At 44.8% G+C, this 22785-nt stretch overlaps 2 protein-coding genes across 5 annotated transcripts; one reads left to right on the plus strand and one right to left on the minus strand.

Annotated features, from left to right (window-relative positions):
* Positions 1-550: 550 nt before the first annotated feature.
* LOC306796295 (uncharacterized protein) lies at positions 551-17877 on the plus strand. 4 transcript variants are annotated; one of them, XM_079295151.1, is made up of 18 exons: positions 551-943; positions 4802-4838; positions 6582-6622; positions 7281-7350; positions 7796-7931; positions 8077-8242; positions 8316-9413; positions 11166-11237; positions 12032-12236; positions 12437-12734; positions 12806-12997; positions 13246-13304; positions 13415-13650; positions 14505-14536; positions 14693-14867; positions 15722-15810; positions 16219-16239; positions 16383-17877. In XM_079295151.1, exons 1-18 carry the CDS (start codon positions 862-864, stop codon positions 16398-16400), a joined length of 3027 nt encoding a protein of 1008 aa, XP_079151277.1. In that variant the 5' UTR covers positions 551-861; the 3' UTR covers positions 16401-17877. The 4 variants fall into 4 exon arrangements, with proteins under 4 accessions (XP_079151277.1, XP_079151276.1, XP_079151279.1 ...); XM_079295150.1 differs by having other exon boundaries at positions 16219-17877; XM_079295153.1 differs by lacking the exon at positions 16219-16239.
* A 557-nt stretch (positions 17878-18434) lies between these two features.
* LOC306796747 (tripartite motif-containing protein 16-like) lies at positions 18435-19565 on the minus strand (the record flags this gene model as incomplete). Its single annotated transcript, XM_079295818.1, has 1 exon — positions 18435-19565. The coding sequence occupies one exon, from the start codon at positions 19563-19565 to the stop codon at positions 18435-18437; it is 1131 nt and encodes a 376-aa protein (XP_079151944.1).
* Between the last annotated feature and the right edge of the window lie 3220 nt (positions 19566-22785).

Genomic DNA, 22785 nt, shown 5'->3' on the forward strand with positions numbered 1-22785 from the left:
ATATTTAAACAACTTGAGTCCTGGTCATCTATATTAATTGTATATATTTTTTCGTTTTTTGTATGCTAAATGCTAGTTTTTCTTGTTCTTTACAGTCGAAGATATCTTACTTATTAGTGATGTTGATGCATTGCATCAAACACCGCAGTGCTCCAGAACACAGCAGGGCCGCCCCCTAGTGGACACCAGGGGGATAGCATGTCATTTACAATGAGAGAACATTGTGAAAATGGGAAAAACACAGATGAAATGCAAAGCATGTTTTAATGATAAAATGAATAATGATAAGTAGATTAAATGTGTTTCAATGGGGTCTGTATTTTTGGCTACAAACAAAATAAATAAATAAAATCACACAACCTCACAACAATATGTGTCATGCGCGTTAAAGCCCAAATGGTCGAAAAAAAATGTCTTTATTTCAGGAAGTCGCAGAAGTCTCATAATTGTTTTGTCCTTTTCTTTCTCAGTTGGTGACGTCACGCAGCCGGAGCGCGTGCGGCTCCGTATCTAGAGCTCGCGACCCGGGAGTGTGGTGGTGGTGGGGGCAAACAGGGAAGCTAGGAGAGAAACTCTTCAGCCTCCAAAAAAATAACACAACGACAGTTATTGTTTTTAATTTTAACTGCTGGTTTTAACACGTTTAACGTCTCTGGAACCGGTAAACGGGGAAGCCGAAGCGTTCAACCGACCCGGGACAGTCGTTTTCCGGGGCTTTAAAGTTGCTCCGTTTGTTGTGGGTGAACTTGCCCGGGAGGCTCGTGCTGGTGCATGTTAGCGTCGAATAGAACAGCAGCAGCAGGATAATGTCTCTGTTCTGACCGGCTCCATTTTCCAAAAGTGGGAATAAAGAAGGAAGAAATGGCCGAAGCCCGGTCAGAGGAGGAGGAGGACAACATGATGCGGGACAACAGGGAACAAGTGGTTCGACGGAGCGCCGGAGGTAAAAAAAACAGACAGAGAAAATGTGACTTTATGTCGACTGTTCAAACTGTGTCCACGTGGGATCGATACAATGTATCAGTGTGTGTGTGAGCAGTAAGCTGTCACGAGCTAATGCTGCAAACACAAACACGCTGTGTACGTTCTAACCAGGACGCTCACAAACTGCTTAAACGCTTCTTCTTCGTGGTGCATTGCAGTGTTTGTGTGGTGATGTCGGTGAGCTGAAAGGTACTTCTACCTCCAAGTTCTGTGGTATTTGTAGTATCCCTGTTAAATCTCTCATAGTGATGCAGCTCTTTCTACAGATGTGGCCTTCACTGTGCAGACTGGGCTGAAACACCAGTAACATACTGGTTTACTGTGCAGACTGGACTGAAAAAGAATTGTCCGGTTCCAGCTTCTTAAATGTGAATATTTGCTGGTTTTGTCGTAGTTTCATGAAGTATAAATACATTTCTCTGGGTGTTGGACTCTCGGGTGGTCAAAACAATCAGTTTTGAGAAGTCAAACTTCAGGTTTTAGACGTTTTGATGGGCAGAATTGACATTCTGTCGACTTTTATTGATTTATCAAGAGAATATTGCAGGAATATGAACTTGTAGGCGATTCAAATTTTGGCCAATCGTACCGTTGGAGTGTGGGTGTAGTCTGAAACCAAAGCCATAAATTCCTGCATCAACATGTGTAGATGTGGGTCAAAGTTCCCACATGCAGGCTTACAGTCACACAGAGACGCAGTGGTGGCGGTGCAGGCCTGAGCCACGGCGTTCAGCCGTTAGTGTGAAAGTGTCTGTGCGTCTCATTCACACACAGCTTATAACTAACGTGTCTCTTCACGGCTGCTCTGTGTGAGCCCAGAGCAGTGATGTCATCCCACCTCCGGGCGAGGGCCGGGTTCGTCTGTTTGAAGTGATACCAGAACACAATACCGCCGAGCACTCGGTCCAGACTTTAGAACTGAGAGGATACAGTAGAACCTGAGGTATTAGTGTTCTTTAAATATTGTTCCACGATGAACAGAGGTTCCTTCAGCACGGACGTTACCTGTTGACTTTGTCCCCTTGTGTTGGGTAAATAGCCGCTCTGAAAGAAGATACTTCCTGATGTCAGCGTTATGATGATGAATAATATTATGCTTCCAAATCCACAGAATTCATCTACTTATGGAACCTGTTGAGGTTTAACTCTCATCATACAATGGTGCTAATCACTGAGCTTCATGATGATGATAATATATTATATGTACGCCACGCTTTTCAGGATACTCAAAGACCCGTTAAAGAAGAAAACACGCTGAGGACACACGGCAGCCGACGACATTAAAGCAACATCATGCAACGTTTTTAGTTGTTTAAATGTGATATTATTTGATGAATGAACACATTTAAATGACATATTGAGTCTCTGATCTGAACTCGTAGCCGACACTTTGATTGTAGCGGCATTTAAAATACGATTTATTGAGAAATAGGATTACCGATTAAAAATATACTTGTGTGTTTTCTTGCTGATGGATCAGGTACAGTTGATCTCTGTCCAGCAATTATCAAATTAAGGCAAAAATATCCCAGAAAATCTGCGATATCATGATTTGTATTTGATGAATCGGGATGGATGGAGGATACTTTACCTTCACTGACAAAAACCGTACTCAGAGTAAACAGAAGAAGAAGAAACAGGAAGTTATGGTTCAATCGACAGGTGATCAGGTGAGCTGACGGGGAAGTGGAAAACATTCAAACGTCCTGATGGACGGAGTCAAAAACAAGAAGGAAGAGATCTGCTGTTTGATCAGCGACTGCTCTGGTGAGGAAAGAGGCTGGAACACTGCGATCTGTTGTGTGATGAACTCATGCGAGCGTGACGAGCTGACCTCACTGCTTCTCATCTGAACACGCAGGGACTTAAAGAGTAAGTCATGGAAATGATCCGGAGGCTCGCCGTGAGCTGGACCTCTGGAAACCATCTGTGTTTGAGAGCAGCGGTCCAGCTCCGTGGTTCTGGTCTGTGATTCATTACTGTGGCATCTGAAGGCTGTTGTTTCCAGTGGGTGTGTGTCCTCATCGGCTCCTTTAGCAGCTTAAACAACACCGTCTCGAAACAAAGCTTCAGCTGAAAGAGTGAAGATGATCACATGTCAAAGATGGAGGTGAAAGTCTTTCACTGATGGAGTTCCTCAGCCGGTCAAAATCACCACAAAGTGACCCGCTAGCCCGAGATGTTTGTGTGAACAAACTCAATGTCTTCAGGTGATGTTGTTTGTGGGTAAAAAGCTATTTGACATTTACAGACCAATCCATGATGAGAAGAATCCTTAGTTGTAGTCGTGTTCTTCGTCTGATATTCTCTCTTGTTGCTCTGATTTGGCCTCCTCCTCCTCCTCCTGATGCAAACATCTGTCTCTTCAGCCTCCAGCTGCTCTCTAGTTGTCTGTTGTTAATACAAAGAGATTTATTAAAGCTGCTGAAGGTTCCACTTCTTGTACTTGCATTTGAGTACTTTCCGGTACCGGATACGGATACGAGTACTTGATAATACATTACACTCCTAACAATAATACTTAGCTGCTGACATTTAAATGTTAAAATGTCCCCCCCCGTGCCAAAGAAGAAACCCAACCGATGACGAGCGCTGAGGAAGAATCTGCTGGCGTGTGCATTTACACGTCTGAGCGCAGCTCCAGCTGAGGCAGGGAGAAAACATCTGGAAGTGTTAAAAAAATCTCATGATGACTGCAGCAGAATCCCACGGCAGCCAATCACAGCCTCACTTCCTGGCTGCTCTCGGCCAATCGGGAAGCTTGGACGGAGCAGATGGGCGGTCCAGTTTAGAGTTTTAGAGACGGAGAGAGAGAGAGAGAAGTGGAGGAAAGAGAAGACAGAAAAGAACAGATCGTGGAGTAAGAAGAAAGACGTCTCTTTCTATTCTAGAACGTTGTAAAGTTGTAGTTCCTCTGGACGCTGCAGGAAGAGAAGCCGACCTGGTTCTCAGTTTGGTGTGAAGAGAAGCCGAGGAAGAGGAGGTAGGAGACGATAAAAGGCAAGAAGAGAGGAACTAGAAGCTACCGTTCTGTCTCTTTGTTCAGGTGAGGACGCGTTGATTCTCATCACTGTGGCGTTAAACTACATTTCCCAGAGATCACCTGTCAATCCGTGTGAGCAGGACGTGGAGGTCCTTCCTTTGGGATTGTCTGTGGGTGTAGTTTCTGTAGGTGGCGCTATTTACTGTGTGCTCCACCACGACAGTCGGTTCTTCTTCTGTGTATTCTAAACAAGCTGGAAACGTATGACATCACTTCCTTTATGCAAAACAATCCAATGACACCTCTTTGTTAGTCTTCCTACAATCAACGGCTTAGTTGACGGTTGTCAGTGTTTGCAACTTATTGGTAGTTCTTCTGGATTTTATCGTCCTTGATGCAGAAACAATACTTGAGTTTTGGGACTAAAATAACCTCCTTTATATGAGATTAAACGCTTTGTTCTTTTCTTCTTTCTTTCAACAAATTGCTTTCTGCATCAGTGTTTAAATAACTTTTTTAATTTCATAGAAAACAAGCCCACACAATGCAGAAGGAGCAGTTTGTGAGCCCTGTATGCACAAACAGCTGTCCTGTTGCACGAACACACATCTGGACTGTTCTCTGCAGCGCCTTCCTTTTTAAACATGTATTCTACTTCTTTTGTAGTATTTCCTTTGTCTAATATTTGTTTTCTATATTTAGCTTTCCTGACTTTTGCAGTTCCTGCTTCTTTACTTCATTGTTCTGCACCAAAGCACCAGTATTTGATCAAAGAACATCTCGTATTTAATTCCCTCGTGACGTCGCTAAATCACAATCTGTTCTTCTTCACAGGTCGTCCCGACAGAAGGAAGCCGGAGCATCGTCTCAGGTAAGACACTCCTCTTCCTCGTCTACAGCTCGGCCGAGGAAGAGTTACCAGGAGGTTTGAGAGGGAGGGAGGGAGGGAGAGAGAGAGAGAGAGGTCATTATCTCCTTGGTTCATAAAGTTCTTTGAAGTATTTTTCCTGCAGAATAAATCTGAGGTTCTGAACCCGTGTCCAGCTGTTTGACTCCAGATTGGGACTATTTTCTTTGTTGTGTCCTCTCGGAGCTGCAGGAACTACTTTCCTCCTCTTCCTCCTACAAGTGTTTATCTCTGTTGGCCAGTTGGCATGGAAACCAGCCAGAGGAGTCAGCGAGTTCAAAGGCTGAGTGTTTACGAGGGGGCGGAGCCTCAGTTAGACTGAGTTTAACTTTAGAAGACAATGATTGTAAGAAGGTTGTGAAACATTTAAAATCCCCTCATGAATGAACAGCAGCGTGTTCATATTCGTCTCTAATAACAGGGAGAGGACGACGCCAGAGGAGCTCGTCTGAGGCTTAGTTTGTGCTGTTTTAAATGAATATTTGATCTTTAAACTCTTTAAGAGTGTGATGTGTGTCATAGTGTTTGATTTCATCATGAAGGAGGAGGCGTAGAGACGGCCCGTATCCACTCGTGCACTTCAGCAGGAACTGTAACGCAAACGACGATCTGCTCCTGAACCGAACAGTCGTTTTCTTAAGACGGAACTTTATTTTGAAAAGCCAGTTTGCATGTAACGAGGGGAAATTGACACGTTTTGCAGGACTTTCGTAGGAAATCGCACAAATAATAGTGATTTCATCCGAAGTGTTGTATGAAGGTACGTTGGCCCTGTAAATGACACTGTATTTCTAACAACATTGTCATGTTTGATGGCGAGCACTCTGCCTCTTCAGCCCTGTTGCTACGGTTTCTCTTCTTCTTCTACAAAGTCAGGAAGACGGCGTTCCTTCCTCACATTTACTTCTGCTGCTTCCAGTTGAACCTCAAACAATGACTGCGTTGGTGAAAATAAGTGTTTCACTTGTGATTAATCCGTCCTGTGAAGACGGGTCTTTGAACTCTGTTCATTATGCTGACGACTAAAACCTTCACTTTCTCTGTGGACCGCCACGCACGCACGCACACACACACACACACACGCACACACACACACACACACACACACACACACACCCCTAAAAGTGACGTAATGGGAACAGAGGAAAAAAGGCTCCAACACGGAAAAAGTACATCAGCAAAGAGGGGCGGTGTTTAAAAGTAGCTCACAAACACAAACTGACTTCACTAAAACACAAAGTAGCCTCAAAATGAACAAACAGAAATGGGTTTTGTCAGCAGACTGGGAGAAATGGTTTCGTGTGTGTTTGGTCGGTGGTGAGTCATGTGTCTGTTCATAGTTAGCAGCTCAGAGAGAGAGAGGCGTTCTGTTAGAATAGGAAGAAGTTTGGGTGGAAACTCTTTAAAACCAGACAGCAGTGGAGCCCACTGACAGAGAGAGTCTTTCATCCTTTCAGAACACAGGATGTCCCCGATGCCTTGCTCAAGGACGTGCCAGCTGTTTGGGGGATCGAACCTGTGACCCTCTGACCTCCTCCCTGCGCTTCAGACAAAATACTTTTTAACTTGTCGCTACAATTATCAGGAGAAAATCCAAACTGTGTAGAAGCTGAGGACGAGGTGGGACGAGCGAGCTTTGTTTGTCACTGAGAGAGAGAAGTCATGTGACTCATGCTCTCTCTCTGTCTCTCTCTCTCCCCCCTGTAGCCAGGGTCCTCTCTCGTCCATCAGAGCAGCCATCAAGAGAAGTGAGTATCCTCCTCTACCTCTTCATCAAGTTCTTCTCCTCCTTCTCCCCCTTCTTCTTCTCCTTCTTCTTCTCCTCCCCCTTCTTCTTCTTCTCCCCCTTCTTCTTCTCCTTCTTCTCCCCCTTCTTCTTCTCCCCCTTCTTCTTCTTCTCCCCCTTCTTCTTCTTCTTCTTCTCCCCCTTCTTCTTCTCCTTCTTCTTCTTCTCCTCCTTCTTCTTCTTCTTCTCCTTCTCCTTCTTCTTCTCCTTCTTTGTTATAGAATAACATCTCTGTCACTAAATGGATGTCATGAGTTAAATGTTCTTTATTTTATCTCATGAAATATTATTTTTTCCGGTGATTAGAGTCCAGTACCTCCCAGCACTGGACTGCCACAGTCTTCTGTTGAACCACCACATTTTAATGTGCAACACATCTCAATATTCTACGTTTTAAAACTTTGAAACAAAAAGACGCCACGTGAACGATCATAAGATGCAGCCAGACGCCTTGTGCACGTTTGTGCTTAACTGTGGTTTTAAATAAAGCTCTGTGGGTTTGAATAGACGCTGCATGGATGACTTTATTATTGTCCTCCTGCTGTGTTCATTCTGTGACATTGCAGACGCTTTGTGGTCCTTTAATCCGGTTTTTAACTGTTTCCTGTCTGTCCCCTCAGCCTCCACCAGGTCGGCCTCTGTCTCTGAGCCGTCCAGAGACAGGGACAGGGACAGAGACAGGGACAGGAGGTGAGACACAGAGCGCTGGTTCTTCAAATTCAATAATTAAGTCAGAAAACTCCCTCAACAGCTTTTAGTTTTCTCTTGATGCTCTTTCATTAATCTGTCGAGTCAGGAAAACAGTGAGAGATATTTGTGGTCAACAAGCGAGCGTGATCTCTTGTTCACAGTAAATAAACTTCACGTATAGTTTCACTCCCTCTTCCTCCTCTTCCTCACGTTCTCTCTGATTTGAGTCATTAGGACACTTGTTGTCGACACTATATGTATATTTATATACAAGTAAACAGTCACTTTGCAGATGATTTAACAATAATTTAACAACACGAGCTACCTGAATAAACAGACTTCCTTGATGGAGTCGTGTCACATGCATGTCATCATTCCCTCTGCTCATGCGTGTCGATACCGTGTGTTTCCTCTGTTGTTGACTTCCTGTGTTACCTGTTGCTAGGCGACCGGAGATCACCATCCTGTCCGCTGAGCCGCTGTCGTCCACTTCCTGGTTCCCCGGAGCTTCGGGAGGATTCCCGCCTCCCCCTCCTCCCGCGGCGCAGATCTGGGGACCCACCATCCCTCCGTCTGTACAGGTGTGTGCGTGTGCGTGTGTGTGTGTGCGGGGTTGGTGTTTCGGGTTGTTTGTTAGTTGCAGGATAAAAACATTTGGTCAAAGCGTTTTACCTGCAGGAGGAGAATCTGTTGGTTTCATTCGTCATCATGTTTTCTCCTCCTCAGCCTCCTCCGTCCTACGAGGAGGTGATCAGAGAGAAGACTCAGGAGCAGGTTCTCCTTCCTCCCCCGTCCTCCTCCTCCTCCTCTTCCTCACCACATCCGGCGTCTTCAACAACGATCGCCACCCAGACTGACCCGGGATCAGCCCCCGACCCCGAGGACTCTCCAGGTGAGAGGGAAGCTCCTCTTTTAGTTTGTGTATTCATTTATTTATTGTAAATATTTGTGTGTTTTGTGTGCAGTGAGAAGACCAGTGAGACCGCCGCGCCCTCCCAGACCGTCTCACGTTGATGACATCACCGCCGCGGCCAGCCAATCATCTCCCGACCTCCTCGCCGAACTCTGCCCACCTCTGACCTCGACCTCCGGCGCTCAGACCGACCGATGGGATCCGTCTTTGGCCGCTGTTGACGTGGCAACCCCTCCGGCCACTTCCTCCCGCGTCCCGTCGGAGCGTCCCAGGCCACGCCCCCGCACCAGGCTCGACGTCAGGGTTCAGACGCTGGTGAAGCTGCGCGAGGACGGCGCCGCGACGCTGCTGGCCGCCCGCGCCGGAGCTACCGCCAACCAGGAAGTGAGTCGGGGGAAGTACCTCCAGGAGCTGCTCGAGGCCTTCGGCGACGACGACTGGGGATTCCCCCATCGCCACAGCGACAGCAGTGAGGACAGCCAATCGGAGAGCGAGGACGAGGAGGACATGGCGACTCTGAAGGCGAGGATACAAGCCTTCGAGCAGCAGCAGCAGGTGGCTGACGGGAGCAGCGGAGACGGTGACAACACCGACTTTGTCGCCGCAGAGAGGCCTGAACCTCGGCCACGCCCTCGTCTTCAGGGGCAGCCGGCCAAATCCGTCCCGCCCACCGTCGCCCCCAAACCTAAAAACCTTTCACAGGCACCCAAACCGTCCAGCAAGGTGTTCTGGGAGGACGGAGGTCTGACGGACTCGAGTCGCGCTGAGGCTCAAACTGCGACCGAACCGACGGTTCCGCCGAAACCTGCTCCGGCTTTGGGGCCCCAACCCTGCAGAACCTCTGAGAAACCCTCTGTGGCACCAAAACCCCAGTCTGCCTCAGACCCCCTCCAGTCTGGTACCTCCGCCCCCGTCCCGGCCCCCAGACCCGCTCCACCCAAGCTCTCCTCCTCCATCAGTGAGCCGGCCAACCCCAAACCTCCGCCCAGACCTCCAGTGGCCCCCAGGGCCAGCCTAGCGGCTCCACTCCGGGAGAAGAGCACCACAGCCGGGCACGACTCCCCGACTCTGCCCCCGAGACCCTCTGTGGAGGTCGGCGGTCCGGATCAGGCCGGAGGCGACGAGACGCCGGACAACGCAAAGCAGACCGGTGAGTGTGTTTCTGTGTGAGCGCTTCACTGACCTCTGCAGGCAGCTGGCAGGAACTACAACAACAAAGATCCTCCAGCAGCAGCTGGAGACACAAAGGGTTTCCTTCTCTCACCGTGTTGTTTCTGCTGCTGTCGTAAACAGAGCGACTCATAGTCAATGACGGACGTGTTTTACTGGGAGCAGGACCGTAAACTTTAAACATAGAGAGAAACCATCATAACTAGAGATGAATCGATGAACAGGTTCCTTCTTTCTTACATATGTATATTTGTTGTTTTATTGATCTTCTGGGATAATAAACAGAAAAACAAGCTATTTGAATCAATAAGGAAGGACAATCGGCTTTAGCTGCGGCCCTAATCACAAGAGTTTAACATCTGATTATCATGCTTAATAAAAGTTATTACATCTTTTTACAATAAGCACAGAAATGATTGTTTCAGTCAAAGAGAACTTGTGGAATAATAATGAAGAACATACATTCTGAGACACAACACTGGTGTTAATCTGCTCTCAGTTTGGACTGAACTTCCCTTTAGAACCTCAGCTGGTGAACTCCTCTTCTGTTTCTCACATATTTACCCGAGGTTTGGTGGTTTGGTGGTTTGGAGGTTTGAGGTTTTGAGGTTTTGAGGTTTTGTGGTTTTGTGGTTTGGAGGTTTGGTGGTTTGGTGGTTTGGTGGTTTGGAGGTTTTATGGTTTGGAGGTTTTGTGGTTTGGTGGTTTGGAGGTTTTGTGGTTTGGAGGTTTGGTGGTTTGGAGGTTTGGTGGTTGGTGGTTTGGAGGTTTGGTGGTTTGGAGGTTTGGTGGTTTGGTGGTTGGAGGTTTGGTGGTTTGGAGGTTTTGTGGTTTGGTGGTTGGAGGTTTGGTGGTTTGGAGGTTTTGTGGTTTGGAGGTTTGGAGGTTTGGTGGTTTGGAGGTTTTGTGGTTTGGAGGTTTGGTGGTTTTGTGGTTTGGAGGTTGGAGGTTTGGAGGTTTGGTGGTTGGTGGTTTGGAGGTTTGGAGGTTTTGTGGTTTGGAGGTTTTGTGGTTTGGAGGTTTTGTTGTTTGGAGGTTTTGTGGTTTGGAGGTTTTGTGGTTTGGAGGTTTGGTGGTTTTGTGGTTTGGAGGTTGGTGGTTTGGAGGTTTGGTGGTTGGAGGTTTGGAGGTTTTGTGGTTTGGAGGTTTGGTGGTTTGGAGGTTTGGTGGTTTGGAGGTTTGGAGGTTTTGTGGTTTTGTAGTTTTGTGGTTTTGTAGTTTTGGTGGTTTGGAGGTTTTGTGGTTTGGAGGTTTTGTGGTTTGGAGGTTTGGAGGTTTGGAGGTTTGGTGGAAGCGTGCTGCTGCTCTGCTCATCCAGCCGATAACAGAGAAGCTGCTGATAAGAGCTCAGAGTCATTCACTGACCCTCAGACCTGATTACAGGCTGCAGTCAATACGTGGACTCAGACTAACCCTGCAGCACAGCGAGTCAGCGCAGCGCTAGCGGCGGTTGAGTTACATCGTGATGTGTTCAAGCTCCAGTCAGTAAAAATGAATTGTGAGCGAAGAGACGCTGAAGTCTTCATACGACTGTTAAACATGTGCAGCGGTTAGCTTCCTGTAAACCGTGTGCTATGCTATGTAGTCGGGCCAGATCTAACTAAACCAGTGTGCTATGCGGCACCAGAACAACAACTAAAACATCATCAGCCATACATCATCAGCCATACTTCTGTAAAATCATAATTCTAGTTTTTATATTTTAGTTTTTTCATGATTTCTTTTGTTTCAGTGAAAGCAGGAAGTGTTCGTCCAGGAGTCCCGAGCACAACAGCAGCGCTGACGTCACCACGCAGAGCCAGCGGTGTGTGTGTGTGTGTGTGTGTGTGTGTGTGGCTTTAGCACAATGGATTGTTTGAGAGCTTAGAGACACAACTTGCTCATTATGTTGCAGGAATATGTAAACGTGGAGAGATGGTGTGTGTGTGTGTGTGTGTGTGTGTGTGTGTGTGTGTGTGTGTGTGTGAGAGAGACAGAAAGAGAGGGGGGTTCTTGTATTCAATCCACAGCTTGTGAAAGAAAAATGCAGCGATTGTGTGAGAAGAAAAAGCCTCGTGTGTGTGTGTGTGTGTGTGTGTGTGTGTGTGTGTTCTTCAGCCAAGCCTTGTGATTGGTCAGCTTGATAGAGAATTGCCATTATGCAACTCTCCAGGCTTCTTATTGGCTGCTCCAATATGCAAAATGTTTGTTACCTTGAGTTTTAAAAAAGCTCAGAAGTGTGTGACATGATATCCAACGTTTGACCCGTTAGTAACATAAACAGAGGTGTTTCAGTTAGCTTAGCACGCTAAAGCTAACATAAACACAGAGGTGTTTCAGTTAGCTTAGCACGCTAAAGCTAACATAAACACAGAGGTGTTTCAGTTAGCTTAGCACGCTAAAGCTAACATAAACACAGAGGTGTTTCAGTTAGCTTAGCACGCTAAAGCTGCTCTGACTTATATTATGTCGTTTAATCTGAAGGAGATCATGAATGTTTAGAATGAGATAACACTGTTTGTTGTTTTGTCTTCTTTTAGACAATAACGATATTAAAATGTTCCTGCTTGTTGTTGCACTTCATCGTCTGACATGAATAACGTGTGACGATGTCACCAGCTCCTAATCTGGCCCCCAAACCCTCCGGAGCCTCGCCGGCACCTCCGGATCCCAACCCGGTGGTCCCGTCCAGACCTGCAGCCGCCGCCACGGCACCCAGACCCTCGGCTCCGGCTCCGGCCCTCAGGAAAGGCCCCGTGATCCAGACCAGACCAGAGACCACCGCTGCAAACCAGAACTCCTCAGACCCTCCTCTGCCTCCACGGTACTTGAGAGATCCGTCCTGTTCATTCAATACAAACTAAGGAAGTGAAGTCAGTGTTTTTGACTCAAAACATCAAAGTCAAACTTTTTTCCATCACCATCTTTTGCAACACAAACTGGAAGCTGTAGCTCCGTTTTATTTTGAAAAGCAGCTTCTCTTCCTGTTTGGTGCCAGAAATCATTCTCCCTCTTTCTCTCCAGGCCTTCCAGTGTGAAGCTCCTCCCCCTTCGTCCTCCTCCAATCAAATCCAGCCCTGGGCGACCGCCGCCTCCAGCCGTCGGCTCCACGTCCTCGGCCAACCAGACGACGACTCCTCCTCCGTCCAGACCAAGCCCCGCCCCCTCTGTTTCCTCAGCTGGCCAGTCGTCGCCTTCTCAAACCACCACGCCCCCTTCTCCTGTACCAGCCAATCAGACGCAGCCTCCACGGGCGTCAAAGAGAGGACCGCCTCTGCCCCCCCGCCCAAAACCTGGACACCCCCTCTATAACAGCTACGTGGTATGAACACACACACACACACACACACACGCTGTCATAGACTTCTCTTCATTTCCTTAACTTTGTCTCAGAAACAGGAAGTCCTGATCGTCCTGGACGACCCGAGTCCCTCAGAGCACCAATCAGGTGAAGGGAGGAGTCAAACCGCCGTCATCGAGCCATCGCAGTGTCTCCTGGACCTGGACGCCCAACCAGAGCCCGCTCCACATCAGGACGGCCAATCAAAAGCTTCCTTGGCGGGCCTCAGCCTATCGGACTCACAGGTAACCGAACGGACTTTAGACAACGTGGAGCTGCCAAACCTGAGAGGCGTTCACGTTCCGCTTTAGCTTGGATGATCAAACGCTGTATGAACGAGATGTTTTCACGTCAATATCACTCAGTGTTCTGTTACTCTTACAGTAAGCTGCTGTAATCTACAGCTAACTGTTGTTATGTCTGCACTGGTGTAATACAACACGAGTGAACCGTCTTACTTCACAGGATGTGAGTTCTGTGTCTTTGTTTTCAGTCCATTCTTCCTGTTCAGCCCTCTGAGCCCAAAGAGCAGCCCGACCCTCCTGCTGCCAGGTCAGACGCTCCAACGCCACACACATCAATACAAACTGCTGTTTATAGGAGTGTGTGTGTGTGTGTGCGTAACCGTGTGTGTACCCGTGTGTGTGTGTGTGTGTGTGCAGCGGTCCTCGCTGCGTCGCCTTGTTCGACTACGAGGGTGAGGAGGACGACGAGCTCACCTTCTCTCAGGGTGATGTCATCGCCCTCCTGGAGCTCATCGGGCAGGAGTGGGGGCGGGGCCAGATCCACGGGCGGGTCGGGGTGTTCCCCCTGAACTTCGCCGAGGTGGTGGAGCCGCCGGTGTCGTCGTCAGACGGGAAACCAACGTCAACGGAGAAGTCGGTTACAGAAAGTACCGGTGAGCAGAAAGATCTTTTTACCTCGAATGATGTTGAGGTTGTTTGATGTTTAAAATACAATAAACTGTTATGAAAATATACATGTAACTATAATTAATAATATTATATCACCTTACATACAAGAAATGTGTGCTTTACAATAAGGAAAAATAGACTTCAAATAAAATTAATAATTAATATAAAATAAGACTAACACTTAAAATAAGATGAAAATTAAGATGAAATAGAATGCATGTCATGAAATGGAAAATAATCACACTGAATAATAACACATATATATATATATATATATATATATATATATATATATATATATATATATATATATATATATATATATATATATATATATTTCAAAACGTCTCCGTTCTCTTCTGTTGTTTTCTTCATCATTTTAACACAGAAACTCAAAGTGTTGCCTCGCGTGCACTCAAACTCTGCATGCAAGTATGTTAATAATAATAAAAATATCTAATATATATCTATATATAGATATATATACTGTATATATATATCTATATATAGATATGTTTAATATAAAACAAATAACTCCAGATAAACACGTTCCTCTCTAATAAAACCACAGAATCACACTTTTCAAGGACGTCTTTGAAGTTTCTCTACGAACTGATCGACTATTATTGTTTTAATTATATTATATAGTATTATGTTATATTATATTGCAGCTGGTACTTGTTTCTCAAAAAAACATCATTAAATATTTAATTAAAGAAAAGTAGTTCACTAAATACAGCTGACATTAAACTTTCATTCTCGTTTTGAAAGCGAATTCAGTGCAGTTGAATTGTTGAATTTCGTTGTAATGTTTTTTTTTTTTTTTTGTCCTCAACAGCACCAAAGACCTCACAGGACCCCGACTCAGAGGTGTGTGTGTGTGTATTGTTGGTGTTAGAAAGCTCCCTCATTGTCTAAAGCTGTTTTCAAAGAAGATAAACAGGAGATTGTATTTGTAATCAGATTCTTTCTCTATGAATGATGCTGATTCGTCTGCAATACATATTCATATTCATGCTGCTGCAGGAGGAGGAGTGGGCCGAGGCTCTGTTCGACTTCCCCGGTCAGACTGCAGACGACCTGTCCTTCCACAAGGGGGCGATCATCAGGGTGACGGAGCACATCGACGCCCAGTGGAGGAGAGGAAGAGTGGAGGGGAGGGAGGGCATCTACCCCGCTGCCTTCACACACGCCTGTCAGGGTAACACACACACACACTAACATGTCAGGGTAACACACACACGCACTAACATGTCAGGGTAACACGCACTAACATGTCAGGGTAACACACACACACACTAACATGTCAGGGTAACGCACACTAACATGTCAGGGTAACGCACACTAACATGTCAGGGTAACACACACTAACATGTCAGGGTAACACTCACACACACTAACATGTCAGGGTAACACACACACACACTAACATGTCAGGGTAACACACACACACACACACTAACATGTCAGGGTAACACTCACACACACTAACATGTCAGGGTAACACACACACACACACTAACATGTCAGGGTAACACACACTAACATGTCAGGGTAACACTCACACACACTAACATGTCAGGGTAACACACACACACACACTAACATGTCAGGGTAACACACACTAACATGTCAGGGTAACACTCACACACACTAACATGTCAGGGTAACACACACACACACTAACATGTCAGGGTAACACACACACTAACATGTCAGGGTAACACACACTAACATGTCAGGGTAACACACACACACACTAACATGTCAGGGTAACACACACACTAACATGTCAGGGTAACACACACACTAACATGTCAGGGTAACACACACACACTAACATGTCAGGGTAACACACACACACACTAACATGTCAGGGTAACACACACACACACACTAACATGTCAGGGTAACACACACTAACATGTCAGGGTAACACACACTAACATGTCAGGGTAACACACGCACTAACATAGGATACATTTTTATTTTTTTAAACAAACGTGTGTGTGTGCGCTGAGGTCTCTGAACACAACTTCCTCTTCCTGTTTCCAGCTCAGCCAATCACAGACCAGCAGTCGGCGGTTAAAGGAGTGGCCAAGTTTGACTTCACAGCCGAGAGCGAAGATGAGCTCACTTTAAAGGTGTGTGTGTGTGTGTGTGTGTGTGTGTGTGTGTGTGTGTGTGTGTGTGTGTGTGTGTGTGTGTGTGTGTGTGTGTGTGTGTGTGTGTGTGTGTGTGTGTGTGTGTGTGTGTGTGTGTGAGAGAGATGAGGATGTTTGTTCATGTTTAATATTTATTATTTATTTAGACCATAGTTAATGTAAGTGAAGTCAAAACAAAGCAGCGCTTGAAGTTTAAAACATCTCATTGTTTTTGTCTTCTCTCCTACTCGTCCTCTCTTCTTCTCTTTCTCTCCTTCTCTTCCTCTCTTATTCTCTTCCTCTCTTTCTCTTTCTCCTTCTCTTCCTCTTCTTCCTCTCTTCTTCTTCTCTTTCTCTCTTCCTCTCTTCCCCTACTCTTCCTCTCTTCTTCTTCTCTTCCTCCTGCAGGTCGGCGATGTCATGACGCAGGTGGAGTTTGTGGATGAGCAGTGGATTCTGGGAGTTGTGGGCGGGAAGCGTGGGATTGTTCCTAAAAACTACATTTCACTTCTCTGAGGAGGGATTCATGAAAACGTCTGAGGAGAAAACTTCTTCTTCTTCTTCTATTGTAGTTGTTGCAGCTCCTCTGAGTGATGCGTTCACTGAAGTCCAGAGTTTCAACTCAACATCTTTTTAATGAAACAAAACGCTTGTTTTGTCACTAAACTAGAAACTCTGATCGACGGAGTTCAGCAGATTTCAACGACTCGTTCAGCGCCTGGACTAAAGTGGACTGTTTGTCTTTCACCGACTCTTCCTCGGCTCATTAGTGCTGAAGAACCAGTGATCAGTGGACCTACACCGGTTCTAAAGGTTCTAAAGGATGGGTAAGATGGTGGTCTCTGCTCTGAGGAGCTTCTGTTGGTCCACTGTTGGGGGAGGGTGGGGGATGTTGTGTGTCTTTAAGACGAGAGCTCGGGGCTGTTTATAGAAGTTCCTTATTGTTGCACAACAAATGTTTTACATTCACTAAACTCTGACCTTTGACCCGGATCATTTTACATGACCAACACTAAAGCTGCATTTCATCTGTCGTCTACAAACTGATTATTATTCAGAGTTCACGATGTTGTTATGAAATGTTTGTAAAGTGAACATGATTTAAACTAAAGCAGCAAACCGCTCTATAAAAACAAACGTGAATCATGAACTTATTCTCACGATGTATGTTAAAAACAAGCTTTACAAAGCCTACTTTAAAGACCGCCATAAACAGAGATGTGTATCAATACGTAACTCTCAAACCGTTTCAAAGACGGTTTTGTGGAGCTAAAGTAAATCATGTTGATCATGAATACAGTTCTGTAGCTTCTTCTTCCCTTAACGTATAAAACACTTCATCTCAGAACATCTCCAGACTGAACTCACATCAGTGTTTGCATTAAAGATGAACCTGGAGGATGAATTCATGAGTTCTACTCACGAGTGCCGAGAGCAGCCTCTCATTCCTGCCACTCAGCGCTTTTATAAAGAGCTCGCTGCTTCTTCTTCTTCTTCTTCTTCCACACTGAGCAGGCAGATTGAAGCTGCTGCTTCTATTTGGGAGGTAAAGAAACTATAAAACAGGCGGTTATTGAACAGTAGATGTGTGGTTCTTTGTGCACTTCTTTTAAAATCATAATTTGAGTGACGTTTATATTTAGTTAATGAGCGAAAGACAAGATTTTAATTTACTGCAGCAGCTTTTCCTGTTGGTTTATTATTTGACATGAATATATTCATATTCATGTTGGTTAATATCACATGACATTAAAATGTGGTTAGATGTCAACACGATAACTCTGCTGTCATAAAAAACAGATTTTATTATTTGACGGCCCTGAAAGAAGAATGTTGAGATGTTGGCACTATATATATATATATATATATATATATATATATATTTTAGTACATTTCAATTATTAGAGATGTATTTTCTGCTTCTTTCCATCAATGAGTGAAACTGCTCAGTTTCTGTGTAAATCCACGACTGTCACCAGTTCAGTGAGAAAGACGACGAGAGAGACTGAATGCTTTGTGAGACATATTCTATGTATAACCAAACATTCCAACTTTTTAACAAATAAAACTTTCACACATTTCAATAATAGTTAAATTTGTTTTTTGTTCTTTCTTTCCTCACCTGATGTTTTACTTTCGCGCTCATGTCTGATAACTTGTGATCAAACGTTTAAAGGGAGATGAACTGTTAAATCCCGAGAGGTGTATCATTGTTCATAGTCGTTGATTTATATCGTTGAATATTGTATTTGTCGTCATGTTTATATCCGTTAAACTCACTAAAGTTTGTTTGGGTTTATGCTTTAATTACTCAGCATTTCTAATGCTTAATTCATGTAAATATGGCTGGAAGATTAGAAGAATGAGGCTTTTAACACACAGTCTATGAATTTAGAACATATTCATCATCGCTGTCGCTAACGTTGCATCAAAAGTAAACATCATTTAGTTGATTAAATGTTCTTGTTACTTCTTCTAAACTCAAATCACATCAGTAGAAGCTTTGCATTTATTCTCGACAGTACCGTGAAGTTATACACAGGAAATGAACACGTTTAACAAGTTAAACAAATTATTGATTCATGAATTCACCCAAACTCACAGAAGGTCTTTGTCTACTTGAGTTAACAGAACTCAGCGGCGTGTCCATTAGAACCGAGCCAGAGTCCGGCATAGAGCGGCTCAGTGAACGTGGTCTGGACTCTGCGGAGGAGAGTCGCGGTTTCAGAGACGCTGTGGAAGGCCAGGACACCTGCACTGTGATCCAGGAACACTCCTACTCTGGAGGTCTGAGGAGCTGAGATGCTGACTGAGCGATGGTCATGCTTGAAGGTAAAACCATTGCAACAAAGTAATGCCCAAGACTTGTTGTTCCGTCCAAATGCACCTTCAAAGAATTCCTTCCTGTCGATGCTCTTGTAAGCGACCGCTACTACAGCATGTCTGCTCATCTCCACCTCCCAGTAACGACGTCCAGTCAGTCCCTCTCTACTCAAGACCTGAGATGTGAAGAGGAATCTGTCTGGATGGTTAGGATATTCCATACGTTTATTATTGTATGTTATTTTTCTGTTCTCTGATAAAACCAGAGATGTGCTCGCTGTGTTTGGATCCAGTGGGATTTCCTGGAAATATTGTAACATCTCCTCTCTGTCACTGATCGCTGGTTTAGGCCAATTCTCAGTAAGCATGGTCTGCATTTGATCTCTGGCTGCTGTAACAGCGGCCATTACTGCTTTAAAGAAGCACGGGCGATTTGTTCTTGGTCTTGGTGAGTCTGTAGGCTCGGTAAGTTGTGACGGCGGGGGGTAACTTTTAAGAAACTGGGCGTTGTCGTCTGTGCGTGAGAGCTGCTCCAGCTCGCCGTCTTTCCTCTTCAGCTCGGCGACGTCCTGCTCCAGCTCCTCCTGAAGCTCTTTGACTCGACTCACGCCGGACTTCTGCTGAGATCTGATCTCCTTCTTCACATCAGAGCTTCTTCTTTTCATGAAACTGATCATTTCGGTAAAGATCCTCTCGCTGTCCACCACAGCTTCATCAGCAGAGCGATTGACGTCCTCGGCCTCTTGCTGAAGCTCCTTCACATCCCTCTGGCGCCGCTGGATTCTCTGCTGGATCTTCTGCCGACTCCTATCGAGCTCCTCCTGCTTCTCAGTCCGTTCTGTTGCGGCCGAGACCGTGTCGTGGCCTTTGTGTTCATCCACAGAGCAGAGATAACAGATACACTTCTGATCGGTGCGGCAGAACATCTTCATCGCCTCATCGTGACGAGGGCAGACGTTCTCCCGGAGGTTGACGGAGGCCTCCACAAGTGTGTGCTTTTTAAAAGTAGGAGAGTCGTAGTGAGGCTGGAGGTGGCTGGTTTGACCTTTAGTAGCATGTTCAGCTGCCTTTCAGACTACAGAGCTGGTTTTTCGGTTGACTCATTGACCTGAGATGAGCCTGTGAATATGTCCGATCCTCATTGTTTGGTACTTTTTGTTTCCAACAAATAATAACTGCTTTCAAGGAAACTGAGCTGTTTCTTACGTTAGCGGTGCGTTCAGCCGTCCTGTTTGTTTTCAGTCTTTTCCCATTTGTCACCAGCAGCGTAAGCAGAAGTCATATAACTGAAAGCACATACACCACAGTGGAAAGATACGATTACAAGTCAACAAAATACTGCATACAAATCATGACTAGACTCGAGTATCTAAAGTGAACATGCTCACAGGGAAATAAAGTTGAGCTTCGTTGTTGGGTTAGAAGTTTTAAGGTTTTTCTTGAAAAATTCAGGTAAATTTAAGACAGAGGACGCAGCGGATAAAATAAGGAAGTAATTGAACAAAAGTGATATTTTCTTTACGTAATGAGCTCCTATGTTGAATATAAAATGTGAATCTGTAGAGCGACTTCCTCTATAATTCAAAAAGGAAAAGCTTTAAGAGGTAACATTGACCCAATATTCTGCTCCAGTTATTCTTGTGCTGAACGTTTAACGCGAACTAAACTCACTGACGATGATGACGTTGATCACAGCTGGAGGACGAGTCAGAAAGACGACCAGGTTAACATGACGCCACAGCATCAGTTTTTATTTTCACAGTTGAACGCATCGCTTCTCGAATCCACACCAGAGTGAACCCTGATCCCAACAGACGTACATGTTTCATATCAACACACATCACATCACAGATCATTGTTGGCATTAAAACACGTCTCCTTGCACTTCAACTCTGGACTAGTTTTCCTGAAAGTATCTCTCAGTAAGAAGAAACACTGATGTCAAACAGCTGATTTAGATTTTAAAATGCTCAAAGATAACACGTTTTAAATGTTCAGAGTTCAGTCTCGTCATTTGAGGCATTAGATTGTCTTAAAAATCGTTTTTAGCTGATTGAACATAAATCAAGACATTCCTTTCAGGAAAAGCAGCCCAGTTCAAAATCCTAATTTCTCTACTTCACTTAAATAAAAATCAGTTCCTGTCTAAGATGAGGCATGATGTGAAATGATCACGCACACAAACACATTCTGCATTTGATAGAAACACACAAAGGGCCGAATAACTACAGCCACCCCGGGTCTGATCTCTGAAGTGATTTGTTAACTCCGCCCACCTGTGAATTAAAGCTGCATTCAAGTCCCAATCAAGTCAGTTTGAGGGAGTTAGAAGTGTTTCTGACGCTATCTTCAGCTCATTTTAATTTGTTCCTGAACAAAACATTAATTTAATATCGTTTAAAGTGTCTTTAAAGTGTCACAATTATGCAACAAGGTTTCAAAGCACATTGAAAAATTCAGTTACAGTTGAGATACCGGCCCAATGGCGATAAAGCTGCAAACTCATTCAGTGTTTGGCTGCTGGGCTCAATCGATTTTCTGACTACAGTTTGATTGAAATCTGCGTTTTTTTGCAGCTGATTTAGTCATTTTTCAGATATTTGAATACCGCTGCATGCAAGGAAAGAAACAGAACAGTTTCTTGTCACTGCAGAAACAAACAGAAACACAGAAGTGCTCAGCCATCGACTTACTGTGACGCATTCTACCAAGAAATGAACCAAAGACAAATGAAGTTGATCAAATGTGCTAAAACAAACAAAACGTACGATCTGGTTCTTCTTGTAGGAAACCGTGCATTAGTGTCAGATGACAGTCAAAGGTGACACCAAAGACTTGAGCTGCTCGTTGACCCAGGAGTGGCTGCACCGCTAACGCCAACAGAAGGCTCCTCTCGGTGTGAAGCAAAGGGAAACAGAATGAAGACGACTGGGTTCAGAGCAGGCATAGGGGGTCAAAGGCCGAGCCGCCGATTAGAAGAGACGGCTTTCAGCAACTTTTTAACATCGATGCTGTCGGCAATACATCGAAAATAATCACACAAAGCAAAATATGTGACATCGACAGTTTGATCGATCCCGCCTTTTAAAAAGTACTTTTACACTGACATGACTCCGGTGAGTGCGATGCTGAATCTTTAAGTTACAGAACGCATTCAGTCCTTTGAAACGCCGCTTCCATTCTCCACAAACTCTTAACGGGCGGCTCCGGCCTAAAGGTCAAGGCCATGGAAAGGTGAGGTCATCAGGTCAACGATTTATACACTCAACATTTCACGTTTACTCTTCCTTTGATGCAGAAACACTCATACTGAACCGCATACTTTCCACATGATTTAATTTTTAGGTTTAAACATTACACAGTGTAGATCAAACACACGTATTTACTCACACACACACACACACACACACACACCTGTCCTTCGTCCTCTGATAACCAGAAACATCAACAGACGACGTGATGGATGTGTGGATGGAGAGACATGATTGATGGACGACCCACTAACGTCGCCTCTCAGCAGACACATGACCATATAAGGAAAGAGATCCGTGGCTGTCCAGTCCTTCCAGATCTATGAGGAGCTCGACTTTAAGGTGCAGAACTCCTTCATTAGTTCGTCAACGTCCCTCAAACCTTGTTTTTATATTTGAATAAGGAGCTAAAACACATCGTCAGTGGTGGAGGAAGTACTCGGATCCTTTACTGAAGTACAAGTACCAACAACACGCTGTTTGATCCTTTGTTTCACAATGCATCATCTTCTAAAAGTTCTTATGTTCTGTGTGCATGATTTTAATTTGTAAAGTAAATAAATGTAATGGAGTAAAAAGTACAATATTTCCTTGTGAATTTATAATTAGTAATGAAATGAGACTCAAGTAAAGTACTGACACTGAAGTACAATGCTTTAGTAAAAGTACTCCGTGACATTCCACCACTGTATATATTGTTTAATTGGCTCTTTTGGGAGAAAAACAAGGTTTTTTGGGGGATGCTGACGCATCACGTCTATGATGAGATTGTTTCTTTTCATTGTATTTATTTTTGTTCAGAACTGCTACTGTTCCCCTACTTCACAACTGACTCACACAGACAGACACCAACAGACAGAGTGATATTTACAGTATTTACAACGTATTTCACCCTCCGGTA

The sequence above is a fragment of the Melanostigma gelatinosum genome (genome assembly GCF_949748355.1).
Source record: "Melanostigma gelatinosum genome assembly, chromosome: 23".
Lineage (NCBI taxonomy): Eukaryota > Metazoa > Chordata > Actinopteri > Perciformes > Zoarcidae > Melanostigma > Melanostigma gelatinosum.

Excerpts from the sequence above, each read along its gene's own strand:
- LOC306796295 (XM_079295150.1), top strand. The coding sequence starts at position 862 with ATGGCCGAAGCCCGGTCAGAGGAGGAGGAGGACAACATGATGCGGGAC. Across the intron at positions 11,238-12,031 it reads GTCACCACGCAGAGCCAGCG|CTCCTAATCTGGCCCCCAAA; the intron begins GTGTGTGTGTGT and ends CGATGTCACCAG. Across the intron at positions 15,811-16,218 it reads AAGATGAGCTCACTTTAAAG|GTCGGCGATGTCATGACGCA; the intron begins GTGTGTGTGTGT and ends TTCCTCCTGCAG.